Raw genomic sequence first — 23230 nt, 5'->3', positions numbered from 1 at the left:
AGGTTAAATAAGCCTATTTCAGCAAGTTTTTAATTTAGTTCCAACGCACGTTGAAATTTTTGAACAGGGAAAATCCCACGAGGAACGAAATAAGTCACATTCAAAAAGCGGTTTTCACGTTTATACGAAATAAATAAATAAATTGCCCTTTGGTGTTACCTTGCTGTGATACTATTCTGTGCCCGTTTAATTTCAAGCTTTGCAGTATTTTGTTAAAGAAACGTAAGGACTCTAAATAAATGGTATCTTCACCAACAAGCTGTAACAGTAATGCATAAAGCTCTAAAATGGACAAATTTGACATTCAAAACCTAGCTTGTATAATTTTTTTTAAAACATTCATAAAACAAGTATTAATAAATAATGAAAAACTGATGAGAGCTGAGACATTACTAAAGGCAATAAATAAATACCATAATGACTAAATTTACCACATCTATGGATTAGTCTTTTAAAACTCTATCCCTATAATCTAACCAGTAGAACCTCCAAATAAAACCCAATTAAACACAAATAATCGGTTTCCTTTTGGTCTAAATCATAAGAAAGATGACATACTGGAGCTGGTGGAGTCAAACACTGTTTCCATCATGGGAGAAGAAGTGGAGGTGGTTGAGGAATACAAATACCTTGGAGTTCACCTGGACAACAGACTGGACTGGAGAAAGAACAGCGAAGCCGTTTACAAGAAGAGACACAGCAGGCTGCACTTCTTGAGGACGCTTAGGTCCTTCAATGTCTGTAGCAAGATGCTGCAGATCTTCTACAAGTCTGTTGTTGAGAGTGTAATCTCTTCAGCCATCGTCTGTTGGGGTAGCAGCATCAGAAGCAGGGACCTGAAAAGGCTCAACAGCCTAATAAAAAAGGCTGGTTCTGTTCTGGGGACGACTGTGGAACCGCTGGAGGAGATAATGCAAAGAAGGATTCTCCAGAGAATCAAGAAAATGATGGACAACCCTGAGCATTCTCGTCACAAGACTGTCCGACAACGGAAGAGTGTCTTCAGTCAGAGTCTTCTTCAGTTTGGCTGCAACACTGACCGCTACTGGAGATCCTTCCTGCCAACAGCCATTGTAATATACAACAACTCTTTGATGACTTGATTATTATTATTATTCTGAGCTACTACAGCAATCAGTTTCCCTCTGGGATTAATAAAGTATTTTAATTGAATTGAATACAAGCTCATGTAATAACAAGTTTTATTGGTTTATTTACATTTCAGGAAACTACATTTCTATTTTACATTGTATTCTGTATCTTGTAAGGAATCTAAAATACTTTGCATATGACAAGTTGTTGCAGCAGCACTTTATCTTCCTGTGGATCTCAGCTTCATGATTGTGTAAGACGCAAGCTGCCACAAATAATACCTTTGGTTAAAACAAAACACTTTTTAGAAGCATTAATTGCATAGAGAGGAGAGACGACGAAGACTAAAGGTGTACACAAAAGTGGTACATGCACGCATATAAAAGGGTCTGATAGGTTAGTGCATGGAGGCGTTCAACAGAAGGTCGTGACCGTAGCTTTGTGTGAAACGTGGCAGGAACTTGAATCACACTGAGCTCATTACATGGAACAACGCGTGATATACGGGGAAGTAAAAACTACTTCTGCTTCGACATCAATCGTTGATAAAAGAAATGACTGAAAAGGACTGGAACCCTTAAAAAGGAACTAAACAATGCCGTGACTTCATTTATAAAACTCCAACAGAAAGTCTACAGCAACAAAAACGGAGGTTCAGGCAGGAATGAGCCAGTGCAGAAGGGTTATCTTGTTTTCCTGTGGCGCAGTTAGGAAACACAATAGGTCACTGTCTGAGGTCCAGGAGAGCAGAGTTTCTGCTGAAGGGTTAGACTCAAAATCGAGTCCACAAACGAGAGGACGAGCTGAAATGCAGCTGTGGCTGCAGCTAGAGACTATTTCTGCTCATTTTGGCCTGTTCTTGAGCTTTGTAACCACATCCCTCGTGCGGAGTCGTTTTAATCTAAACAGACATAATATATGAGCACCAGTACATTTTAGTAATACTGCTAAAAAGCAACAAAACTCCAAACTGACTAATCAAAGTAAACATCCAATCAGGTGTTTTAAAGTTTTGATCTGCAACTCTCTGCTCTGTACGAAAATACTAGATTCATATATTTTTGCATATATTAAACTCATTCAACATAACTTTTGCACATATATTTCTGAGCACACCAACGCTTGTTTGGACCGTCAGTAACGACGATTAAGATCCACAATTTTAGTTCGAACCTTTATGTGAAAGTAACAAATGACGTTTGCATTTTTAACAAAAATATATCAGACTTTAGTGTGCATGTGTGGCACTTGTTCTATTTTGTTTACAGTATCGAGACTAAGATCAAGTTGGAGGCAAATTTCTTTGGTTTGCTGAGATCAGAACGCTAAATTAAAGAGCAAGTCACCCCCAAATCAACAAATTTTTTCTGTGACAAACTATATAAATGCGTGTCTAATCGTGCTGCAGACACATGTAGTCAATAGTTTTGCACTTTAGTGCATTTTAGTTCAAATTATAATTTTCTGCCTAAAACAGTCAGTGTTGTGCCGTTGTCAGGTAAAAACTCTGCACTGCATTTGAATTTAAATCTGTCATCGCTATTGGCTAAGAGGTACCCTAGAACGTTAGCTGGTACCATATGATGTCACAATGTCGTTGTGAGCCTGTGTGTGTGTGTATTTGTTAGCGGCTCCGCCCTCTCGGTCTGCTAGGCAACAGCATTTGTTGCATTTTTCAAACAGGAAGTGGGAGTGGAGTAATACTCTGGTAGGGGGTGACTTGCTCTTTAAAGAGCAAGTCACCCCCAAATCAACTTTTTTTTGCTGATAAACTAAATAAACAAGTGTCTAATCGTGCTGCAGACACGTGTCGTCAATAATTTGGCACTTAAGTTAAAATTTAAATTTTCTGCCTAAAACTGGCAGTGTTGTGCCGTTGTCAGGTAAAAACTCTGCACTGTATTTGAATTTAAATCTGCCACCGCTATTGGCTAAGAGGTATGCTATGATGTAAACTGGTACATTATGATGTCACAATGCTGTTGTGAACCTGTGTGTGTGTTTGTTAACGGCTCCGCCCTCTCGGTCTGCCAGGCAACGGCATTTGTTGCATTTTTCAAACATGAAGTGGGAGTGGAGTTAGACTCTGGTAGGGGGTGACTTGCTCTTTAATGATAATTTTAATAATTATCTGAAATAAACTGTTAAAAAGAGTGAAATTGACCCCTTTCATTGTTTAGGTTGAACGGTTTTAACCGCAGTCAGAATTATAGCGACGAGTCACATTTTAAAGCTTTTTTTGATACATTAACAGATTGTTTTGCTTTAGGGTTAGGTCAGCCAGATTTTTGATGCTTAATCAAACGTGGAAAGAAAGTTTGTGATGATTAAAGGAAAAAAAAAATCAACAATAAGAGTGAAAATGGAGTTAAATACATTCGTGGATCGGTCACAGGATTGGTGAGCCTTTAAACCCCCGCAGAAGAGCGGAAACTCAAACCAGAAGGACACGCCGGGGTGGAAAATATGTGGAAGTGTAAAGAAGAGCGGAAAGTCGTCGTCTTGTGTTTCGTCATCAGGAAGTCACGCTATCAGGACTAACATAAAAACACAGTAATGTGGTTTAGAGTAACTATTGCTTGTGCATTTCCAAAGCTTAAAACCTTATTATGTGAAATACAAAAACATGAAACATGGATGTCTCTAACTCCGCGTAACAAGGCACAGTTGGCGATCCTGATTACGAACGGTGGTTTCGGGACGGCATGCCGATGGAGAGGAGTGAAGTTTGTAGACGGGATAATCGGAAGGCTGTTATGGAATGATAGGCAGAGTAAAAACGGAGTGTCTGTTCATCTATCTAAGAAACGAGCCTTGAGAGGGCGCAGGTGCCGTCACACCTTCAGCATCTTTTTGTTCGCCCCATCAGCTGAACACAGTGAAGGTTAGAACGCCGCTCTGTGGAATGATGCTGGAAAGTGGCCCTTCCTTTCACCTTTCAGGGGTGGGTGGGTGGGGGGGGGGTGGGGGGGGGGGGGGCAGGAAGGCACAATTTTGAGACAATCACCCAACAAGCAACTGGCGAGTTAAAGTTTAGAAGCAGCAGCGCCGCCTCGCCTCCGGCCACACTTCGGCTGTGGACCGGGAATGTGGATCAAATAAAACGTAAAAGGAAATCTGCTCGTTTCTTTTCTTCTGTAGGTGGCGCCGCCGGCCCATTCACGTCAGGAGGCCCATGCGAGCGAGCTTCGCTGACAGAAAGGAGTGGAGGACGAACACCACCGGCTTCGGACCTGAGTGGAGGTCAAACACCTGCAGGATGGAGAGAGGAGGTTAGAGAACCAAGCAGAGCGGAAAAGAAACGCGTCTAAAATAACGGAAACACACAAAGATGAAGGAAAATAAAACTGAATTTGTTCTAAACTCTTTAAATCTGATTTCTAATCTCTACTGTTTTTATTCTGAATATGTGGTGAGGATACAAAAAAAACATCTTATTTTGAAATACCTACATTTATTTCCTCTAGTTCCACATAAACAAGGGTTCACCATAATTATCAACAAAATAAGACTGTTGACGACTCTTCAAGATCCAAAAATAAGACAATTATGCCAAAAAAATAAACAACAACAACAACCAGACAATGAAACGAAGACAGAAACAAGTCATATCGCCAGTTTTCCTTCACTTTGAGGAATGCCAAACTGAACTTCGTCTTTTTTTTAAACAGTAAATTTCCTTCCATCTGATTTTGTCTTGTGTTTGAAAACTGAAAAGCTTTTAAAATACTGACATTAAGAAAGTCACGTAGGTCTTTAACTCGTTCGCTGCCAGCGTTTCTCACCGTTTTTACTGTTTTTTTAAGAGTGACAGAACGTTGCGCGCTAGGATGACGTCGACGCCAAAACAACCAAAACAAAGCGGAGACTCACCTCTTACATCAGGAAGAATCCGCGCGTTTCGAGCGTTATCCGTTCTTTCATAATTTGTTGTTGAATTGTGATCGGCAGAAGCTTTTCCGGTTCACGCCTCACTTTTTTTACAGCAGCGGCCCAAAACGATCTCCTAACACATGGATGTTCTGCTTCCCGATCACGTGACGTGTGACGTACGCGGCTCAAGAGCTGAGATGTTCGTTCTCACGGTGCGGGGGCTCGTCCGACGGCCACACAGTAAAAACGTGCATTGGCAGTGAACGAGTTAAAACTCAAATAAAACTTTCTTTATTTCTAATTTGAAAGCACAATGGATGTAGAACATTTAGGTGAGGACAAGTGAAACGCACCATTTCTCCCTCGGGACCACCAAAGTCCAGATAAAGGTTCCGTACTCCGTCGTCAGCAGACACTTTGAGCTTCTCGTAGGGGTACCTGTAGAGCACGGCACCCCCCGTCTGGTCCACGGGTTCCCTGATCACAGAGAAGCCCTTTTCATAGTGCAGCATCAGCCGAACATCCTGCCTGTTCAACGTGCAGCCTGACAGAGAAGACGAAGGAAACCAGAAAGAGACGAACGTATAAGGATCGTCTTACTCCATGATTGGTAATCTGAATATTTTATTTCTAGATTAAATAGACCAGAAGTTCCTTAAATTAGAATATTCAAATGAAGTTTGAATTTTAAAACTTAAGGTTAAAATTAAAAAAGAAAAACAAATGCATTAAATAAATATCTAAAGAGTTAAAAACAGCAAATAAATGATAAAAGCAGATAAAAACAAGAGATCGGTGACTTAAACATCCTGTTTCCAACCAACAGTTTAAATGAGAATCAAAAAGCGTTTTCATGTGAAACCCGAGTGTGGTGTGTGTGTGTGTGTGTGTGTGTGTGTGTGTGTGTGTAGCAGTGGGACGGGGAAGAAGGAGACATAAAAAAACGTCATTCCAGGACTCTTCTAGCAGCCAAGTATTGTTCTGCAGAGCAGAAACATTCCCCTCTGATGGCTCCGGCCGGGACGCAGGGCTGGGAATCAGCCGCTGCCAGCAGCTTCCTGTCGCCGTCAGAAAGAGCTCGACATTTTCTAACTGGTTCTACGGTTTTGTTTGGTAGTCAACCTTCACTCAATGTTAATCTGTAAGCATGACGACGTCGTGTAAAGAGGTGAACCCCAGTGGAGGCTCGTCCATAGGGGGCGCTAGGGTGCCGCTCCACCCGTCTCACATGAAGAGGAAGAAGAAGGGTGTGTTGTGCATAATCTGCATTTAAGTGGAGTTTATAAATGTTATTTTACACTTTGACCACGCCTGAATCGTCTTGTGACGTATTTCCTGTTCCTTTTGGGCGCAGCGATCTCTACCTCAGACCGACACTAACTGGCAAATGCGTTGTTGCTGCTGTGTGTTTTTCTCAATATGTGTATTTAGCTCATTTTCAGCCCTTTTGTTCAGGTAGAAAAACCATGTTTATACTGCGCACACACACACACACACACACACACACACACTCACACTCACACTCACACACTCACATGCACGCATGCACACACACGCGCACACACATACACACACACACACACACACACACACACACACACACACACTCACACACTCACATGCACGCATGCACACACACGCGCACACACATACACACACGCACGCACGCACACACACTCACATGCACGCACACACACACACACACACACACACACACACACGCAAGCATGCACACACACACACACACACACACACACACACACACACACTCATGCACGCATGCACACACACGCACACAAAATAAAGTCTGAGTACTTGAAGTACTTTAAGCTAAAGTGTTTATTCAAAAGTCTTTGTGAGTGATTTCTATATCTGCTGCTGATGATACACATCTGCTTACCAATGGAGACTTCTTTGATGAGCTCGGCAGCAGCGTGCACACCTTGCACAAGAGCTCGTGTCCACGTGGACAGGTCCCAATGAGTCTCCACTCTGAAGATGTGGGACTCCACGCCACGCCCGGTGCCGGTCCGGGTGGCGAACACCAGGTCTGAGCTCTGGGATGGAGAACCCTGGGCGCTACCAGAATGAACCAATCTGGGGAGGGAGGGAGTGAGAGAGGGAGGGGAGGGGGGGGGGGTCAGTTATTTTCTAGTAATTTTTTCACATTCCTATTAAAAATTCACTGACTCGATGTAATCCTCATAATAAAGCAAGCACGTAGCGACAGTGAAGAGGAAAACTCCCTTTGAACGGGAAGAAACCTCCAACAGAACCTGGCCATCCACCGTGACTCACTCACTCACTCACTCACTCACTCACTCACTCACTCGCACACACACACACGCGCACGCACGCACGCACGCGCGCACACACACACACACACACACACACACACACACACGTTTCTATGACTGCAAACATTGAGATTTCTAAGAGATTATTTTTCTTAACAAAATAAACTTTATGAGAGAATATTTACCGCTGACAGAACAAACAGTAAAACATGTTTGTTTTTGTTGTGGTTGTTTAGTTTCTAATAAGTTTTGTTTGGGTGTGAATGATGATATTTCCTGTTTAGTCTTAATTTATGGTTTACGAGCTGATAGACGAGTCGAGCGTTTCCACCGTTTGTTGAAGGAATTCAAGAAAACGAGAAGCACAAAGTTGTGAATGTGAAGGAAAACTAGAGCATCACTAGCAGAGGTTTAGAGAAAAGCTGAAGTCTGTGCTTTCCTGCATGTTTCCTACATAGTTTATTATAAATAATCAACTCAAAGCTGTGAAAAAAGTATCGACCTCATCCTCAACTGGTACAGAATTACCTGTTACCTAAAAAGTCCCTCTCAAAACAACAACATAACTAAATACAAGCGTGTTTTTGGGTCCAGCACTTTTATCTTTGTATATGCTCCCCTTAGGCTCCATTTTTGACAAGTACAAAATTACTTTTCACTGTTTTGCTGATGACCTTCAGATCTATTTGCCACTTAGTGATGCCAGGTCAGTCGGCTCATTACTGGAGTGCTTAAAAAGCGTCATACAATGGATGTGCATGAATTTTCTTAAGCTCAACAATCAAAAAACTGAAATTTTACTATTTGGCAGTCCTGATCTTTTAAACAACGCTGTTAGTCCTCTTGGTCCTTGTTCTGGTTTTCTAAAAGCCGTCGTCGTCGTCTTAGTCTTAGTCTTCCTCAGCTTATCCGGGTCCGGGTCGCGGGGGCAGCATCCCAACTAGGGAGCTCCAGACTGTCCTCTCCCCGGCCACCTCCACCAGCTCCTCCGGCAGGACCCCAAGGCGTTCCTGGACCAGATTGGAGATGTAACCTCTCCAACGTGTCCTGGGTCGACCCGGGGGCCTCCTGCCGGCAGAACATGCCCAAAACACCTCCCCGGGGAGGCGTCCAGGAGGCATCCTGACCAGATGCCCAAACCACCTCAACTGGCTCCTTTCGATCCGGAGGAGCAGTGGTTCTACTCCAAGTCCCTCCCGAATGTCCGAGCTCCTCACCCTATCTCTAAGGCTGAGCCCGGCCACCCTACGGAGGAAACTCATTTCGGCCGCTTGTTTCCACGATCTCGTTCTTTCGGTCATTACCCAAAGCTCATGACCATAGGTGAGGATTGGGACGTAGATCGACCGGTAAATCGAGAGCCTGGCTTTCTGGCTCAGCTCCCTCTTCACCACGACAGATCGGCTCAGCGTCCGCATCACTGCAGACGCCGAACCAATCCGCCTGTCGATCTCCTGATCCCTCCTACCCTCACTCGTGAACAAGACCCCGAGATACTTAAACTCCTCCACTTGAGGTAGGACCTCTCCCCGACCCGGAGTTGGCAAGCCTCCCTTTTCCGGTCGAGAACCACTGTCTCAGATTTGGAGGTGCTGATCCTCATCCCAGCCGCCTCACACTCGGCCGTGAACCTACCCAGCAAGAGCTGAAGGTCAGAGCTGGATGAAGCTAGGAGGACCACATCATCCACAAAAAGCAGAGACGAGATTCTCCTGCCACCAAACTCGACACACTCCACACCACGGCTGCACCTAGAAATTCTGTCCATAAAAGTGATGAACAGAACCGGTGACAAAGGGCAGCCCTGGCGGAGTCCAACCCTCACTGGGAACAGGTCCGACTTACTACAGGCTATGCAGACCAAACTCACGCTCCTCTGGTAAAGGGACTGAATGGCCCTTAACAAAAGGCCACCCACCCCATACTCCTGGAGCGTCCCCCACAGGGTGCCCCTGGGGACATGGTCATAAGCCTTCTCCAAATCCACAAAACACATGTGGATTGGTTGGGAAAACTCCCATGCCCCCTCCATCACCCTTGCAAGGGTATAGAGCTGGTCCACAGTTCCACGGCCAGGACGAAAACCACATTGCTCCTCCTCTATCTGAGATTCAACTATCGATCGGACCCTCCTCTCCAGTACCATGGAGTAGACCTTTCCAGGGAGGCTGAGGAGTGTGATCCCCCTATAGTTGGAACACACCCTCAGGCCACCCTTCTTAAAGATGGGGACCACCACCCCGGTCTGCCACTCCACAGGAACTGCCCCCGATGACCACGCAATGTTGCAGAGACGTGTCAACCATGACAACCCTACAACATCCATAGCCTTGAGATACCCAGGACGAACCTCATCTGTCCCCGGGGCTCCGCCGCTGTGTAGTTGTTTGACTACCTCAGCAACTTCTGCCCCCGAGATTGGACAGTCCATCCCCAGGTCTCCCGGCTCTGGTTCCTCCTCGGAATGCGCATTGGTGGGATTGAGGAGCTCCTCAAAGTATTCCTTCCACCGTCCGACTATTGCCCCAGTTGACGTCAGCAGCTCCCCATCCCCACTGTAAACAGTGTGAGCGAGTTGCTGCCTTCCTCTCCTGAGGCACCGGACAGTTTGCCAGAACCTCTTTGGAGCCGATCGATAGTCTTTCTCCATGGCCTCACCAAACTCCTCCCACGCCCGAGATTTTGCCTCGGCAACTGCCACTGCTGCACCCCGCTTGGCTATCCGGTACCTGTCTGCTGCCTCCAGAGACCCACAGACCAGCCACGCCCTGTAGGCCTCCTTCTTCAGCCTGATGGCTCCCCGAACCTTTTGTCCACCAGCGGGTACGGGGGTTGCCACCACGACTGGCACCGGCCACCTTGAGACCACAGCTAGCAACAGCCGCCTCAACAATCGCAGAATGGAACAAGGCCCACTCAGAGTCGATGTCCCCCACTGCTCTCGGGATGCGGTCAAAGCTCTGTCGGAGGCGGGAGTTGAAGACCGTCTTAAAAGGTTCTTCTGCCAGGCGTTCCCAGCAGACCCTCACTATGCGTTTGGGTCTGCCAGGTCTACACAGCATCCTCCCCTGCCATATGATCCAACTCACCACCAGGTGGTGATCAGTTGACAGCTCCGCTTCTCTCTTCACTCGGGTGTCCAAAACATACGGCCGCAGGTCAGATGATACGACTACAAAGTCTATCATCGACGTGCGATCTAGGCTGCCCTGGTACCAAGTGTACCGATGGGCATCCATATGTTCGAACATGGTGTTCGTTATGGCCAAACTGTGGCTTGCACAGAAGTCCAATAACGAAACACCACTCGAGTTCAGATCAGGCGGGCTGTTCCTCCCAATCACACCCCTCCAGGTCAAGCTGTCATTGCCCACGTGAGCATTGAAGTCCCCCAGCAGGACAATGGAGTCCCCTGATGGAGCACTATCTAGCACTCGTCCTAGAGACTCCAAAAAGGGTGGGTACTCTGAACTGATATTTGGCCCATAAGCACAAACAACAGTCAGGACCCGTTCCCCGACCCAAAGGCGGAGGGAAGCTACCCTCTCATCCCCCGTGGTAAACCCCAACACACAGGCAGAGAGTCTTGGGGCTAACAAAAAGCCAACCCCAGCCCTCCCCCTCTCACCCGGAGCAACTCCAGCAAAGGAGAGTGTCCAACCCCTCACAAGGACTTGGGTTCCAGAGCCAATGCTATGTGTCGAGGTGAGTCCGACTATATCTAGCCGGTACCGCTCAACCTCTGCCACAAGCTCCTGCTCCTTCCTCGCCAGCGAGGTGACGTTCCATGTCCCAAAAACCAGTTTTCTTGTCCGGGGATCGGACCGCCAAGGCTCCCGCCTTGGTCTGCCACCCGATCCACACTGCACCCGACCCTTCATGTTCCTCCTGCGGGTGGTGGGTCCACAGTTGGATGAGCCCATGTATCCGGTCCGGGTTGAGCCTGGCCGGGCCCCATGGGCGAAAGCCCGGCCACCAGTCCTCTTGGTCCTTGTTCTGGTTTTCTAAAAGCCTGTGTTAACAACCTTGGTGTGTTTTTAGACGGTTCTTTTAATCTTCACAGACAGGTGAGTGCAGTGGTCCAATCAGGTTTTTATCAACATGTCACCCACCTGTTCGTGTCCTGCCGATTGGACTACTGCAGGCCCCTGTATTCTGGCCTGGACCAGTCCTCCCTACACCGACTTCAGCTGTTCCAAAATGCAGCGGCCCGCTTGCTGACTGGAATCAGCAAGCGGGATCACATAACCCCGGTTCTGGTCTCTCTCCATTGGCTTCCTGTCTCTTACAGGATCCATTTCAAAATTTTACTTTTTGTTTTTAAATCCCTTCATGGCCTGGCCCCAGTTTACATCTCTTAGCTGCCGTCTGCTTACGTCCCCGCCAGAACCATGAGGTCCAGCTCTCAAGCTCTTTTAACAGTTCCAAAAACCCGCCACAAGACTCGCGGCGACAGAGCGTTCTCTGTGGTTGGGCCCAAACTGTGGAACAAGCTACCTCTCAACATCAGGACCACACAGAGTCTAGAGCATTTTAAATCCCTTCTTAAGACGCATTTTTTTGATTTGGCTTTTAATGCAGGCTGACTTGAGCATCTTGATAGTTTTTAACAGTTTTTATCATAGATTGTGACTGTTGTGTGTTCATCTTATTTTAGTTTTTATTGTTGATCTGTTGTATCTTGATTTGTTTTACCTTGTACAGTGCTTTGGTGTAGCTTTGCTGCGGTAAATGCGCTCTATAAATAAAGTTGACCTTGACCTTCTGTTCTAGCTTAATTACACTGGAGATGCTACTCAATAAAGAAATGAAAGCACATAAAGCTTGTTGTGATTTTGGATCGGCCTCTACCTGGTGGCGAGCAGCGGGTGTGTGAGCACAGGCATGGACCAGGACTCTCGGCTCCACGGCACCGACTCAAACAGGAGGATGTCTTTTTCTGTCAGCGCCATGACCAGCGGCCGGAACTGCTGCCGCCCGCCTTCCAGCTGGATCTGAATCAGGAACGTCAGTCAGGATCAGCAGGAAACTCTTATAAAAGACGTGTTTTTATCAGGATTCCTTACGGGAATTAATTAGACAACATATCGTCATTTTTGTCAAGTCATGCTTCAGGTCTGCTTTTAAAACTCTAGATGTGAAAAAACTGCATCCTCACCCACCGTGTCTGAATTTAAACACAACATGATATCAGGGCAGATAAATGAACAGAGCTGCTCCTTATGAACTCATCCTGCATCTCTAACAGAGAAAATGTGAATTTCGCTTTAATAAAAACATCTTTTGCACATTTTTTTAGTGTTTCAAACTCCACAGGTTGTATAAACAGCAATTTATCTGCTTAAACTCACAATTTTACCAGAATTTTTCTGAAAAATCGGGTTTGTGGATAAAATACTGGATTCATTCAGACTTTTTTCTCATGAAACAGTTCCAGTAGAAAGCGAGATCAACCCAGACGGCTCTGACTGTGTTGTGAGCAGGTGGGCTGAACGGGAAATTGCGTAACACGACGGAAACTTCCACGTGCGTTTCCTGTCTGAGGCCGGCCAAAGCAAACACTGAAAACGGGTTTGATTGTTCCTGTAAACGAACGAAGGTCGAGCCTGACTTAGTGGGCGTGTTTAACATCAAGACTGAGGTTGATGTAAGAAAAAAACGCTCTTCCTGTGTGTTTAATTTGCTCTTTAAAGCCCCGCCCCCTTATATGAACCGTCTATAAATGAATAAACGACGCGGCACTGACCTGTTCAGCCAGCCAGCCGATGTGTTTGAGGTGGGGGTGTGTGGAGGCTGCCGATGACGCCCCCAGGTAGGCGTTGATGTGTGCCAGGGTGTGTGGCAGCAGCGCTGCGATGTTGGTGTGTACGGCCGTGAACCAGGAGCTGGCGGTCGGCCCGTCTTTGCAGCGCAGAACCACCGTGTGCTGGCCATCTGGGGAGTGCAGCTCCAGCAGTCTACACGGAGCAGAAGATCGTTCATTATTAACTACCGCAAGGGAAAAAGGCTGAATTATTCAGAAAACAGTAACTTTTTAACAAAGCTTAGTCACCTTACATTTATTTCAAAATGACTCAAAAACTTGATGTAAATGAGTTTTTTTTAACCAACATATTTGTTCTTTTTTCCTTTTAAATTCACAGGATCAAACTGATGAGTCACAAATTAAATCACCACAATCTGCTCGGTGAAACATCGCCCACTCGGCACTTTACATGTTTCTACCTGAACGTGGATCTTCCTTCCAACTTATTAACTAACAGACGGAAACTTTCTGTTAAGCTTTAAACTTTCGTCACTTTTCCCCAAAGCAGAACTTTTAGAAATCTTGTGTAAATTTAAACAAAATTCCTGACGAGTTTCCAGAAATTTTGGAGGAAATCTCAAACATTTTGAGAAATGAAACTGAAATAAAGGATGTTTGTCTTGGATGCGTTCTACTTTTAATGTAAACATGAAGCTTTGACAAGTTTCGTCCACAAATCTGTTTCTGCAGAGTTTAAGACGAGGCAGGTGCAGAAGAGCACAAGCACGGAGCCTGAGAACAATCTGCACAGCGAGTACGTCGGTGCAGAGATGATCGATGTCGTTCCCGAACGCTAAACGCACACAAGAAGCTTTAATGTCTCACAAAACAAACATTCCAATCTAATGAACAGCAGCGAGGCACAGGAAGCAATCCCACGCCCAACCACACCTAAACTCCCACACACACACACGCACGCACGCACACACACACGCGCACGCACGCACACACACCCATACACACACGCGCGCACGCACACCCATACACACACGCGCGCACGCACACACACATGCACGCAAGTACACACACGCACGCACACATGCACGCAAGTACACACACACGCGCGCGCGCACGCACGCACACCCATACACACACGCGCACGCACACACACATGCACGCAAGTACACACACACACACGCACGCACACACACACGCACGCAAGTACACACACACACGCACGCACACACATACGCGCACACACACACGCACGTACACACACACGCATGTACACACACACATGCACGCACACACAGGTGCACGCACACACACACACACGCACGCACACACACACGCATGCATGCACACACGCACACACACACACGCACGCACGCACATGCACATACACACACACGCACACACACACACACACACGCACGCGCGTGCACACACACACACACACACACACACACACACACACACACACACACACACACGCACGCACGCACACAATGTAATGCCTGACCTGTTCTCCAGATCAGGCATGGTGAGGTTCCTGCTGATGAAGCACATCTTCAGGCTGATGACCTTCCTGTCTTTAGACGAGGAGGAGGAGGAGCTGCTGTGTTTGGGCGACTCTGAATCGTCGCTGCCGCTGTAGCTGGGCGACTGCGGGCGGACGCCGTCCCACGGCAGGTCGGCGACCAGCGACGGCTTCTTGAAGAGCGGAGACACCTCGCGGATATACTTGACTGTGGGATGGATGAGATCAGGGATGATGTCACTGGGATTATCTGGTCCAGACATACTTAGTTATTTTAGGAACTTTTCACCCAATATAAAATAAATAGTGGGTGAAAATCATATCCATGGGGCACGTTTTCACATTTTCCCTGATTTTTTTTTTACACAAATTCTGCTCTAAATATAAAATAAACAGATAAAAACAGATAAACTAATTGTTGTTCTACCAGTTTTTAATATTTCATGCAGTTTCTTTTACATAAAGTACATGATGTTCTTGCAAATGTTGATTTTACACTTTTAACTTTTAGTTCATGAACCAAAGTAAGCATTTTGTGACAAACTGAATAACAAACAGATTCAAACTGAAAATACTTCCGACACATTTTCAACTAGATCACTCACAGCTGGCAAATCACATGAACATTCTTTAAAAATAAGAATAAGGAAACATCGATGTTTATTACAACAGAGAAAACTGAAGACGTATTAATAGTTTAATCCAGGGATGTCAAACTCACACGGGGCCAAAATGAAAATCTGGGACGGAGTCGCGGGCCGAACTTAATATTTTTTTTGGAAAAGTGACGACAAAGTTGCACATTTTCTTTATCAACATATTTTGAACCTTTTAATTTGGAAACTAACTTATTTTTGCATTAACACTGAATGTGGAATAACCAAATTACACACGAGCAAGTCAGTTTTAAATAAAACGCATCAGTGGTATTCATTACTAGTGGTATAATCAGCATTTTTAAAATCTATTCAGGATTTATGTTTTTTTGTTGTTTATTAATTTTTCTTATTTTTTATTCTCCTTTTTTCTCCTGTAATACGTGTCATCGCTGCTGTGACGTCTAGCTTTCCCCACTGAGGAACAATAAAGGGATTTTCTATCTATCTGCAGCCTTTCCACTTCCTGTTTACTGTAGGTTAAATCTTTTCTCACGGGCCAACAACAAAATAAAAATATCATTTTATCTTAAATGAGAATGCAACATCTCACCTGTTAACGTTCATGTTTTGGAGCAGAAAAAGAGCATCAAACCAACATATTTAAAGCTCAGTTTGCTCCACTGGTTTACTGTGATGCTCACCTGTTCCAGCCAGATACCTGCATCATGGGGTTGATCTGAGCTGAGGAGGAGACTCCTGTTGTTTTGTTCATCTTCATCATAATAATGACAACATTAGATGACAACAGGTGCTCACATAGGTTTGTGCTGCTGAACATGTCTGAGCAGCTTGACCACGTTGTTGTGTGTCGGGGGGGGGAAACACGACAGCAGCCACAGAGCCGTGCTGGTTTGAGCGTGTCGCTGCTCGCTGGAGTTACATCAGCTCTGTCTGGAGGTTAGTTGGAAAACTTTCTCTTTCAGTCGTGAACACATTGCTGAGCTGTTAAAATCTCTGTTTCTGGGCTTCAACCATTGACATATACATTTATGGACAATGAGTTTCCATAGGCTCCAATAACACATTTTGAAGATAAATGGGAGGTGGCCACCACCGCCATTTTGACCGTGTCACAGGTTCCGTCAAGCCCAGACAATTCCACAAAAGGGAAGAGAGTTGGAGCTGAGGGTGGCGCTGTAAGGCTGGGATCAACTGACGACACCCGGTCGAACTAGCTACAAGCTAACCTGAAGCTAACCCAAAGCTAACACGGAGGTGGGAGCTAAGCTAACGGAGGTAGCAACCTAGCTACAACCGGAGATAACTGTGCACAACACCGGAGCTTCTGAGTCAGAGATACGCCGGGCTGACCGCTGGGTAAAACCGGGTGGAACACAGAGGTCTCCCGAGAGCTCCAGAAGCCGTTAGTGGGAACCCAGCTCCACCAACATGTTCTATTTCAACCCATTTTCTAAAGTGCAGCATCATGTTAAATGCACTGGGTTTTACGCTATTACATTTAAATTTCATGGTTAAACAGTACATGTTAAAATCTAAGCTCAGCTCGGCAGTGACCTAAAATACATAAATATAATTTTACTTACAGATAAAAATGAAGTGGAGACTCCTTGGACGCTCTATTAGTGCAATTAATGCCACAGCAAGTCATTTTGTCCAACAATTGCACAAATAATGTCCAAAAAGAATGCTACAACTAATGGTCTAAGGTGAGAGACTGAAAATGACGGAACAGTTTCCAGGCCAGACCGAGGCTCAGACTGAGGCCTTTCCACGGAGCTAGCTCTGTGGTCACGTGGGTCTGATGCTCATTAATTATACAGAATTTTAGGCTTTTAATACACTTAACCCCCAGAGACCCACAGATGTAATATTACAACATCAGATTTAAGTCTACAAGAATAAACCTTCCCCATTTGTTTTTCTTTTTAAAACCACATTTACATTGCTAATAGGTCCTATTGTTCAGTTCTGCAACACTATTTGCTGTTAAAATGTGTAAATAGGCCCGTTTATCTGTCCTCCTAGAACAACATGTGAAAGGTTAAAAAAAGATTTTGCAGTTGTTTTCTAAATTTGGGTTTCTGGGGGTTAAACAGAAGAGTGAGAAAAAAAATTCACCCCCCTCAGAGTTGTCATGAGTGTAAACTAGATCATTTAAACCTAAAACATGTTCTGGTACCAGGCTGTAAAAATGTTTATTTCTGTTGTGAAATTGGTATTTTTAACATGGGAGTCAATGAGGATCAGCCCCTAGTGGATGAGGGTGGAACTGCAATTTATTTCACTTCTGCATTGGCCTCAATTTCTGTCCCGCATTGTGGGGGCTTGGCTTCAACATCGGCAAATAGCTGAGTAAACTCGGCGCTGAGTGAGAGGAGTGTTTAGTTTGGCGAGCTGCAGACACCGGCAGCAGACGCTGCAAAAAACACAAAGGAGGTGGCGCTTCGGCTCCGCGCTAACGCCGCAAAGCATCATGGGAGTTGTAGTCTTTGCAGTAAAATCAGCCAGCGGGTCAGTTTTAATATATTTTTGATATTTATCTCGTGGACCACATAAAAATGCGGGCCTTGTGTCTGACACGTGGTTTAACTAGTTATGAATAAACACTTTATAACAGCTGGTTACCGAGGAAACAAGACACAAAAAGCTGCAATTCCAGCAATAAAAAAACACTAACAGTTTATTCTGAGAGAAAAGAACGCCTAATCAAGTTTCTAAAGCATTCTGCTTGTTTTTTATACACCACCAATGTCCTAAAACACGCTTCTATATTTCACACACGCCTCTAAGAGAACCAGATGCTCTCCAGGATCAATGAGAGCCGACTTGGTCATACAGATGTGAGCTCAGCCAGATGTTGTTTGTAGAATAAAAGCTGCGATGTGCTGGACTCACTCCCCAAATGTGCTCCTGCAGCCCCACACTGGCCCCACAGCTTTTCCTCCCATGCATGAACATTTTATCTGCTTCTGCTCTACTGAGGAGGTTTCTGGGTTTGTGTCGAGTTGGACAATGAGTCTGTCTGCTCCGTATGAAACCCGACACCAGGCTCTCAGGAGGATGAGGTCATTCTTGAACGCAGACTCAGATATTAGCTTTGTGAAAGTATGCCTGCACAAGAGAGGGATAGATTTCTATCCAGAGGTACGATTTGCACAAAGGGGATTATTAAAAATGTATGTAAATGTTTTCATAACCTAAAAGCATAAAATATTAAGTCATGCAAGTATTTGGATAATGATTTCTAACCTTTGCAGGAGACAATTGCCGCGGTAACGCCACGAGAACAAAATTACGACTAACTAGCAAACCTCTAGTGCAAATGCTCTCTGCAAGCTCCAACACAAGCAGTCATGTTTACTTTTGTCATTTTTATTCTCATTCCACTTTTATCCTCATTTTTCATTTTTTCTCAGATTTTCATAGAGATCTTTATTTTTTATTTTTACTGTTCTTGTGAAGCAGCTCGTAATTTTTATCTTGAGAGGTTCTGTATAAAAAATCCTTTCTTCTTCTTCTTCTGTGCACATGAAGTTTGAATCAAACTTTAGCTCGACGTCTTTCAGACGGACTAAATTTGGACTATTTTTGTTTCCTAGTATCACTTAGCGGTTGAGACATGTCCAAAATGGACATGCACATCTGATGAGAACTTCTTGAGAGTTTCAATAAAGGGGTCAGAGAACGCATTTGTTACAATAGGAAACTTATTTGAGTTTCTATCAAACATATGAAACTTTGTTGGGACTAAAATGACCCGGGAGTCCTGATTAATGGCCAAACACAACCCCATAATAAAGCTCTATAATGGTAAGACTGGTTTTCCCCTCCCACTCAGCCAGGACATGAATATTAACTCATTCCCTGCCGGCCGTTTCCTGATCGGTAAAGCCCTTCGCTGCCAGCGTTTCTCACCATTTTTACTGTTTTTTTAAGAGTGACAGAACATTGCGCGCTAGGATGATGTCGACGCCAAAACAAAGCGGAGACTCACCTCTTACATCAGGAAGAATTCGCGCGTTTCAAGCGTTATCCGTTCTTTCATAATCCGTTGTTGAATTGTGATCGGCAGAAGCTTCCGGTTAGCGCCTCACTTTTTTACAGCAGCGGCCCAAAACGATCTCCTAACACGTGGATGTTCTGCTTCCTGATCAAGTGATGTGTGACGTACGCGGATGAAGATCGGCTTTAGAGCTGAGATGTTTGTTCTCACAGTGTGGGGGCTCGTCCGACACTCACACAGTAAAAAAATGCAAATGACGACTTTAGTCGTCACTGGCAGCGAATGAGTTAAACAAACTGTGTCCTCAATGGTCAGTTTTCTCTGATGGCTCTACGAATGTCTGAAGTAGAGCCCTGCACGGGCCTAAAATCTGAGCCCGTGTCCGGCCCGGCCCGAGGGGGAGGAGCCCCAGCCCGACCCGGTCCGAAAAGGTTTTCAGGATTCTCTGGCCCGACCCGAACCAGACTTTTTTTTTTAACCTTTCATAATGTTTTAGCGTGATCGAATGCTCGGCATTCTAATCATCTGTGGGAAGCGTTCTGCAGTAAAAAAAAAAAAAAAAAAAAAAAAAAGAAAGAAAAACAGCATCAATGCAGCTTTTTTTTCTAACAGAGCGTATTTTCCGAGTGGCAGATGGAATTTACAAACGCTATATTAATTGGATGCGTTTGTAAATTTAATCTGCTCTGAATATGCGCTCTTGTGCAATTACGAAAAAAAGCAGCGTTCTAATTTTCTAACTGCAGAGCGCATTTTCAGAGCGGCAGATTAAATAAACGCCCCCAATTAATATTGCGTTTGTAAATTTAATCTGCCGCTCTGAAAATGCGCTCTCCAGTTAGAAAAAAACAGCAATGGATGCTGTATTATTTACCTGCAGAGCGAATTTATTCACAGAAAAATAGAATGCTGCCGTTTTCATGAGGATAAACGAATGTTTCTGACATCAGAGTGGACATAAAACGGCGTGTTAGAACAGGGCCACATGTTTCAGTCAGCAGTTTGAGAATTAGTTTATATCGGCGCGTTTATAAACCACACACACCTTAACTGAGCTAACGGTGCGTGAGAAGCAGGCAGGTGCTGCTGCGATCAAGTGTTTCAGCTTTTTTTATGAATTCGATTAAAAATAAAGGCGCCCGGCCCGGCCCGTGTCCGAGGTAACTACACAGTCGTTGGCCCAAAGCCCGGCCTTCGGGCTGGGCCGACCCCCGGGCCTAGGGCTCCAGTGCAGGGCTCTAGTCTGAAGCTAGTAACTGAGTACAGCCGAGTATCCGGATTACTCAGTAGGCAAGCTATGGATCTATCTGGCATTCTTCTAAAGTCTGAACATTCCCAGTACATCCTGGAATGCTACTTGTGCACTCCTAAATTCTCTATTGTGTTGTCCTCATGTTCAACAAGAACGTTAGCTATAAATCAGGCTAGCATTAACAGCAGCTCGGTTTAGCATTTTTCTGCAGTTAGCATTAAAGCAACTTTTCTCAGAACGAACCATTACAACGTTACTAATTTACATTAGAAAGCAGGTGAGAGACGGCACAGCATTTTTTTTGCTACATTAGACACTCGAGGCTGCAGATACTCAAGCAGGTAAATGTGGCTTTAAATTTTAGAGCCCCGTTAAAATCCATCCATTAGTTTATGAAATGTTTTGCTATCAGGTCCACGCCCGCGCACACAGAAACCAGCAAAAACATGTCATCACCCACCTGCGTTTGACGCAACCCTAAATTCCAGTTTAAAGCTTTTTTAAATATAGCAACCAGTTAGAGTGAGTCTGGGTTCAGGTGACAGAAAATAAAAGTTGGAAACCACAACAATGAAGCGTTTGAGTTTGACTGTGAGAATCAGAAGATCAACCAGTGATCTGTAGATGCAGAGGAGGTTTCACCGTGCACAAGTCTCTTCTTACCCCTGTGTACATTATTTTATACATGACTCAGAATCAGGGGCTGGGCGGGGATTTCTGCTGGGGAAACCAGTCAAGGTCGACCATCCTAACCACATCGCCCACGGCAACCAGTACTTTCTGCAAACGTCAAGTGGTTTGGAGTAAGCGAGCGAGTGTGAAAACATTCCTGAATGAATCGGTTTATGGTCAGATTTATGGTTTAGGGTCAGAGAGAAGAGCTTCTGTGAAGCTGTGAGCCACATCGCAGCTGAACTTCAGACGGCAGATCTAGAGTCTCACTCCCTGATATTTGGACATCTCGCCCCGGATTGGATAACAGCAACGTGATCCTACCCCTGACTTGAAAAGTGGATGTTTTATCTCCACAAATAAGTCTGGAGGAGTTCTGCTGTGCGGTGGAGTTGCTAATGCTAAGAGTTAGCTTCTACTACCTGAGATGTTCTCTGCTGTTTCTGGGAAGCTAAACCAACAACATGAATTTTAGTGACAGTGTGACGTAGATCTGTCAGGATTTTCTAATCCTGAGTTTCATCGTCTGTTTTCTATCAGAAGCTGACGCAGGAGATAGGTGTAGGAGACTATTTTATGTTCAGCCTGCATGTTCAAATCAGAGTGACTGATTATATTCAGAAATTTCAAAAAGTGTTTTCAGTGAACCACACCTTTAAACTAGAACATAATTTTTAGTTAAGATCCATAAATCCATGGCAGGTTAAGAAGATTGTGCAGAAAACAAACCAGTTAACAGAGTTGTTTTAAAAAGAAATGCAGCTCTATGTCATTTCTGAGGAAAAAAACTTTATATAGTTAAAAAAAAACGTGTTTGTCCGTTGCATGGTGTAGCAGCAGAAGTCGCCAAAATGCAGAAAAACTGTTCAACATTTCCGGTAAATCAGGATTCTGCTGCAGGCCGAGGTATGAAAGGACAGAAAGAGGAATGAGAAGAATGGAAAAGAGCTGAAATCCTACTCTCCATCCTGATCATGTAAACTGTAATTATGCTCTCGCTTTGCTGCAGCGCAGTTTGTGAGGTTCTGCTGTGTAACGAGGACCGTTCCACATCTGCTCTTATTCAGTTTCCTTTCTGCTCCGTCGGCCCAAACGCGAAAGTCTGAAAGCAGTTTCAGGCTTTGATGTTTTCAGAGAAGTTAAGTTCATCATCATGGGAACTCGCCTCCTTTTTAAAAGCTGAGGTGCAGCAAGCTTTAGACGCCACGCTGCTCCTACCTGCTGGGCTTTTTTAATCCAACTGGTCGGAGAGCCTGCCCCGCGCTGAGGCCCAGAAGCAGCTGGTCCAGAATCAAGTCACAATCCAGAACTGGAAACTCACAAATCAAATCATAACCAAAAAGAACACTGGAGGACTTGGTCTGGCTCCATCTCAGAGAAGATTGGACCTTTCATTTTTTCAGGATTAATCGTTTTTCCGTGTATTCCGTTGTCGACTCATCCAAAAACCTCTTGTCTGGAGAAATTCTCCCTAATGTTCTTTATTTCCTCCACTTTCGCTGCCAGAAGTCTGTGTTTCACAGATGAACAGCGCTCTCCCTTCTCCTTTATTGCAGCGTAATTGGATCCTAACTGTCTCTCATTTGGTGCGTCAGGACAAACTCATTAGTTCTTTCCCTTCTGCTTCTAATTAAGCCCCGTCCACAAAGGACGAGCCGCTCCGTGCACGCGCCTATTGTGTGCCTGTAGGTCTATATCAGTGCATTTGGAGCTGAGGCTCCCCAGTGATGCCGACCATATCCCAAATGGCTGGATCATCTGCTTCCCTTCATACCTCACCGCCTGCAAAAGGACGAACAGAAGGAAGAGGATGCAGAGGAGGAGGGTCTGACTCGACACATATTTGATTGTGGCATTAGTTGTGGGTGAAAGTTACCCGTGAAATGACTCTTCTTCACCACAGAAGTAATCATCTCGCGGTGTGGCTGAAATAATAGCTTACAGAGCGGAGAGTGGTTCCCTCAGACCCCGGTCTCTGGATTTTCCCCCCAAACGGCCCAGAAATTCCCCCGTGGTTTGGCTCGCCATTCTCCACTCACTTTCTTTTCCCTCTCGCTCTCAAAAGTCCTTCTCTAACATCGAGCCAGTTCCAGCCAGCGTCAGATTTTTCATCCCATTTGTGTTCGCCCTCACGG

At 45.0% G+C, this 23230-nt stretch overlaps 1 protein-coding gene across 1 annotated transcript in view; it reads right to left on the bottom strand.

Annotated features, from left to right (window-relative positions):
• Positions 1-4117: 4117 nt before the first annotated feature.
• The window catches only part of sntb2 (syntrophin, beta 2), a 32487-nt gene continuing 13374 nt past the window's right edge, over positions 4118-23230 (bottom strand). The window contains exons 2-7 of the mRNA XM_054733461.2: positions 14531-14756; positions 13009-13219; positions 12114-12256; positions 6866-7062; positions 5319-5509; positions 4118-4344 (exon numbers count right to left, since the gene is read on the bottom strand). Of these exons, the coding sequence (XP_054589436.1) occupies positions 4252-4344; positions 5319-5509; positions 6866-7062; positions 12114-12256; positions 13009-13219; positions 14531-14756 (1061 nt within the window). The 3' untranslated portion in view covers positions 4118-4251. The remainder of the gene's footprint in view (positions 4345-5318; positions 5510-6865; positions 7063-12113; positions 12257-13008; positions 13220-14530; positions 14757-23230) is intronic.

This window comes from Nothobranchius furzeri, chromosome 4, assembly GCF_043380555.1.
Source record: "Nothobranchius furzeri strain GRZ-AD chromosome 4, NfurGRZ-RIMD1, whole genome shotgun sequence".
NCBI classification, from domain to species: Eukaryota; Metazoa; Chordata; class Actinopteri; order Cyprinodontiformes; family Nothobranchiidae; genus Nothobranchius; species Nothobranchius furzeri.
This window is presented reverse-complemented; position numbering and strand designations above follow the sequence as displayed.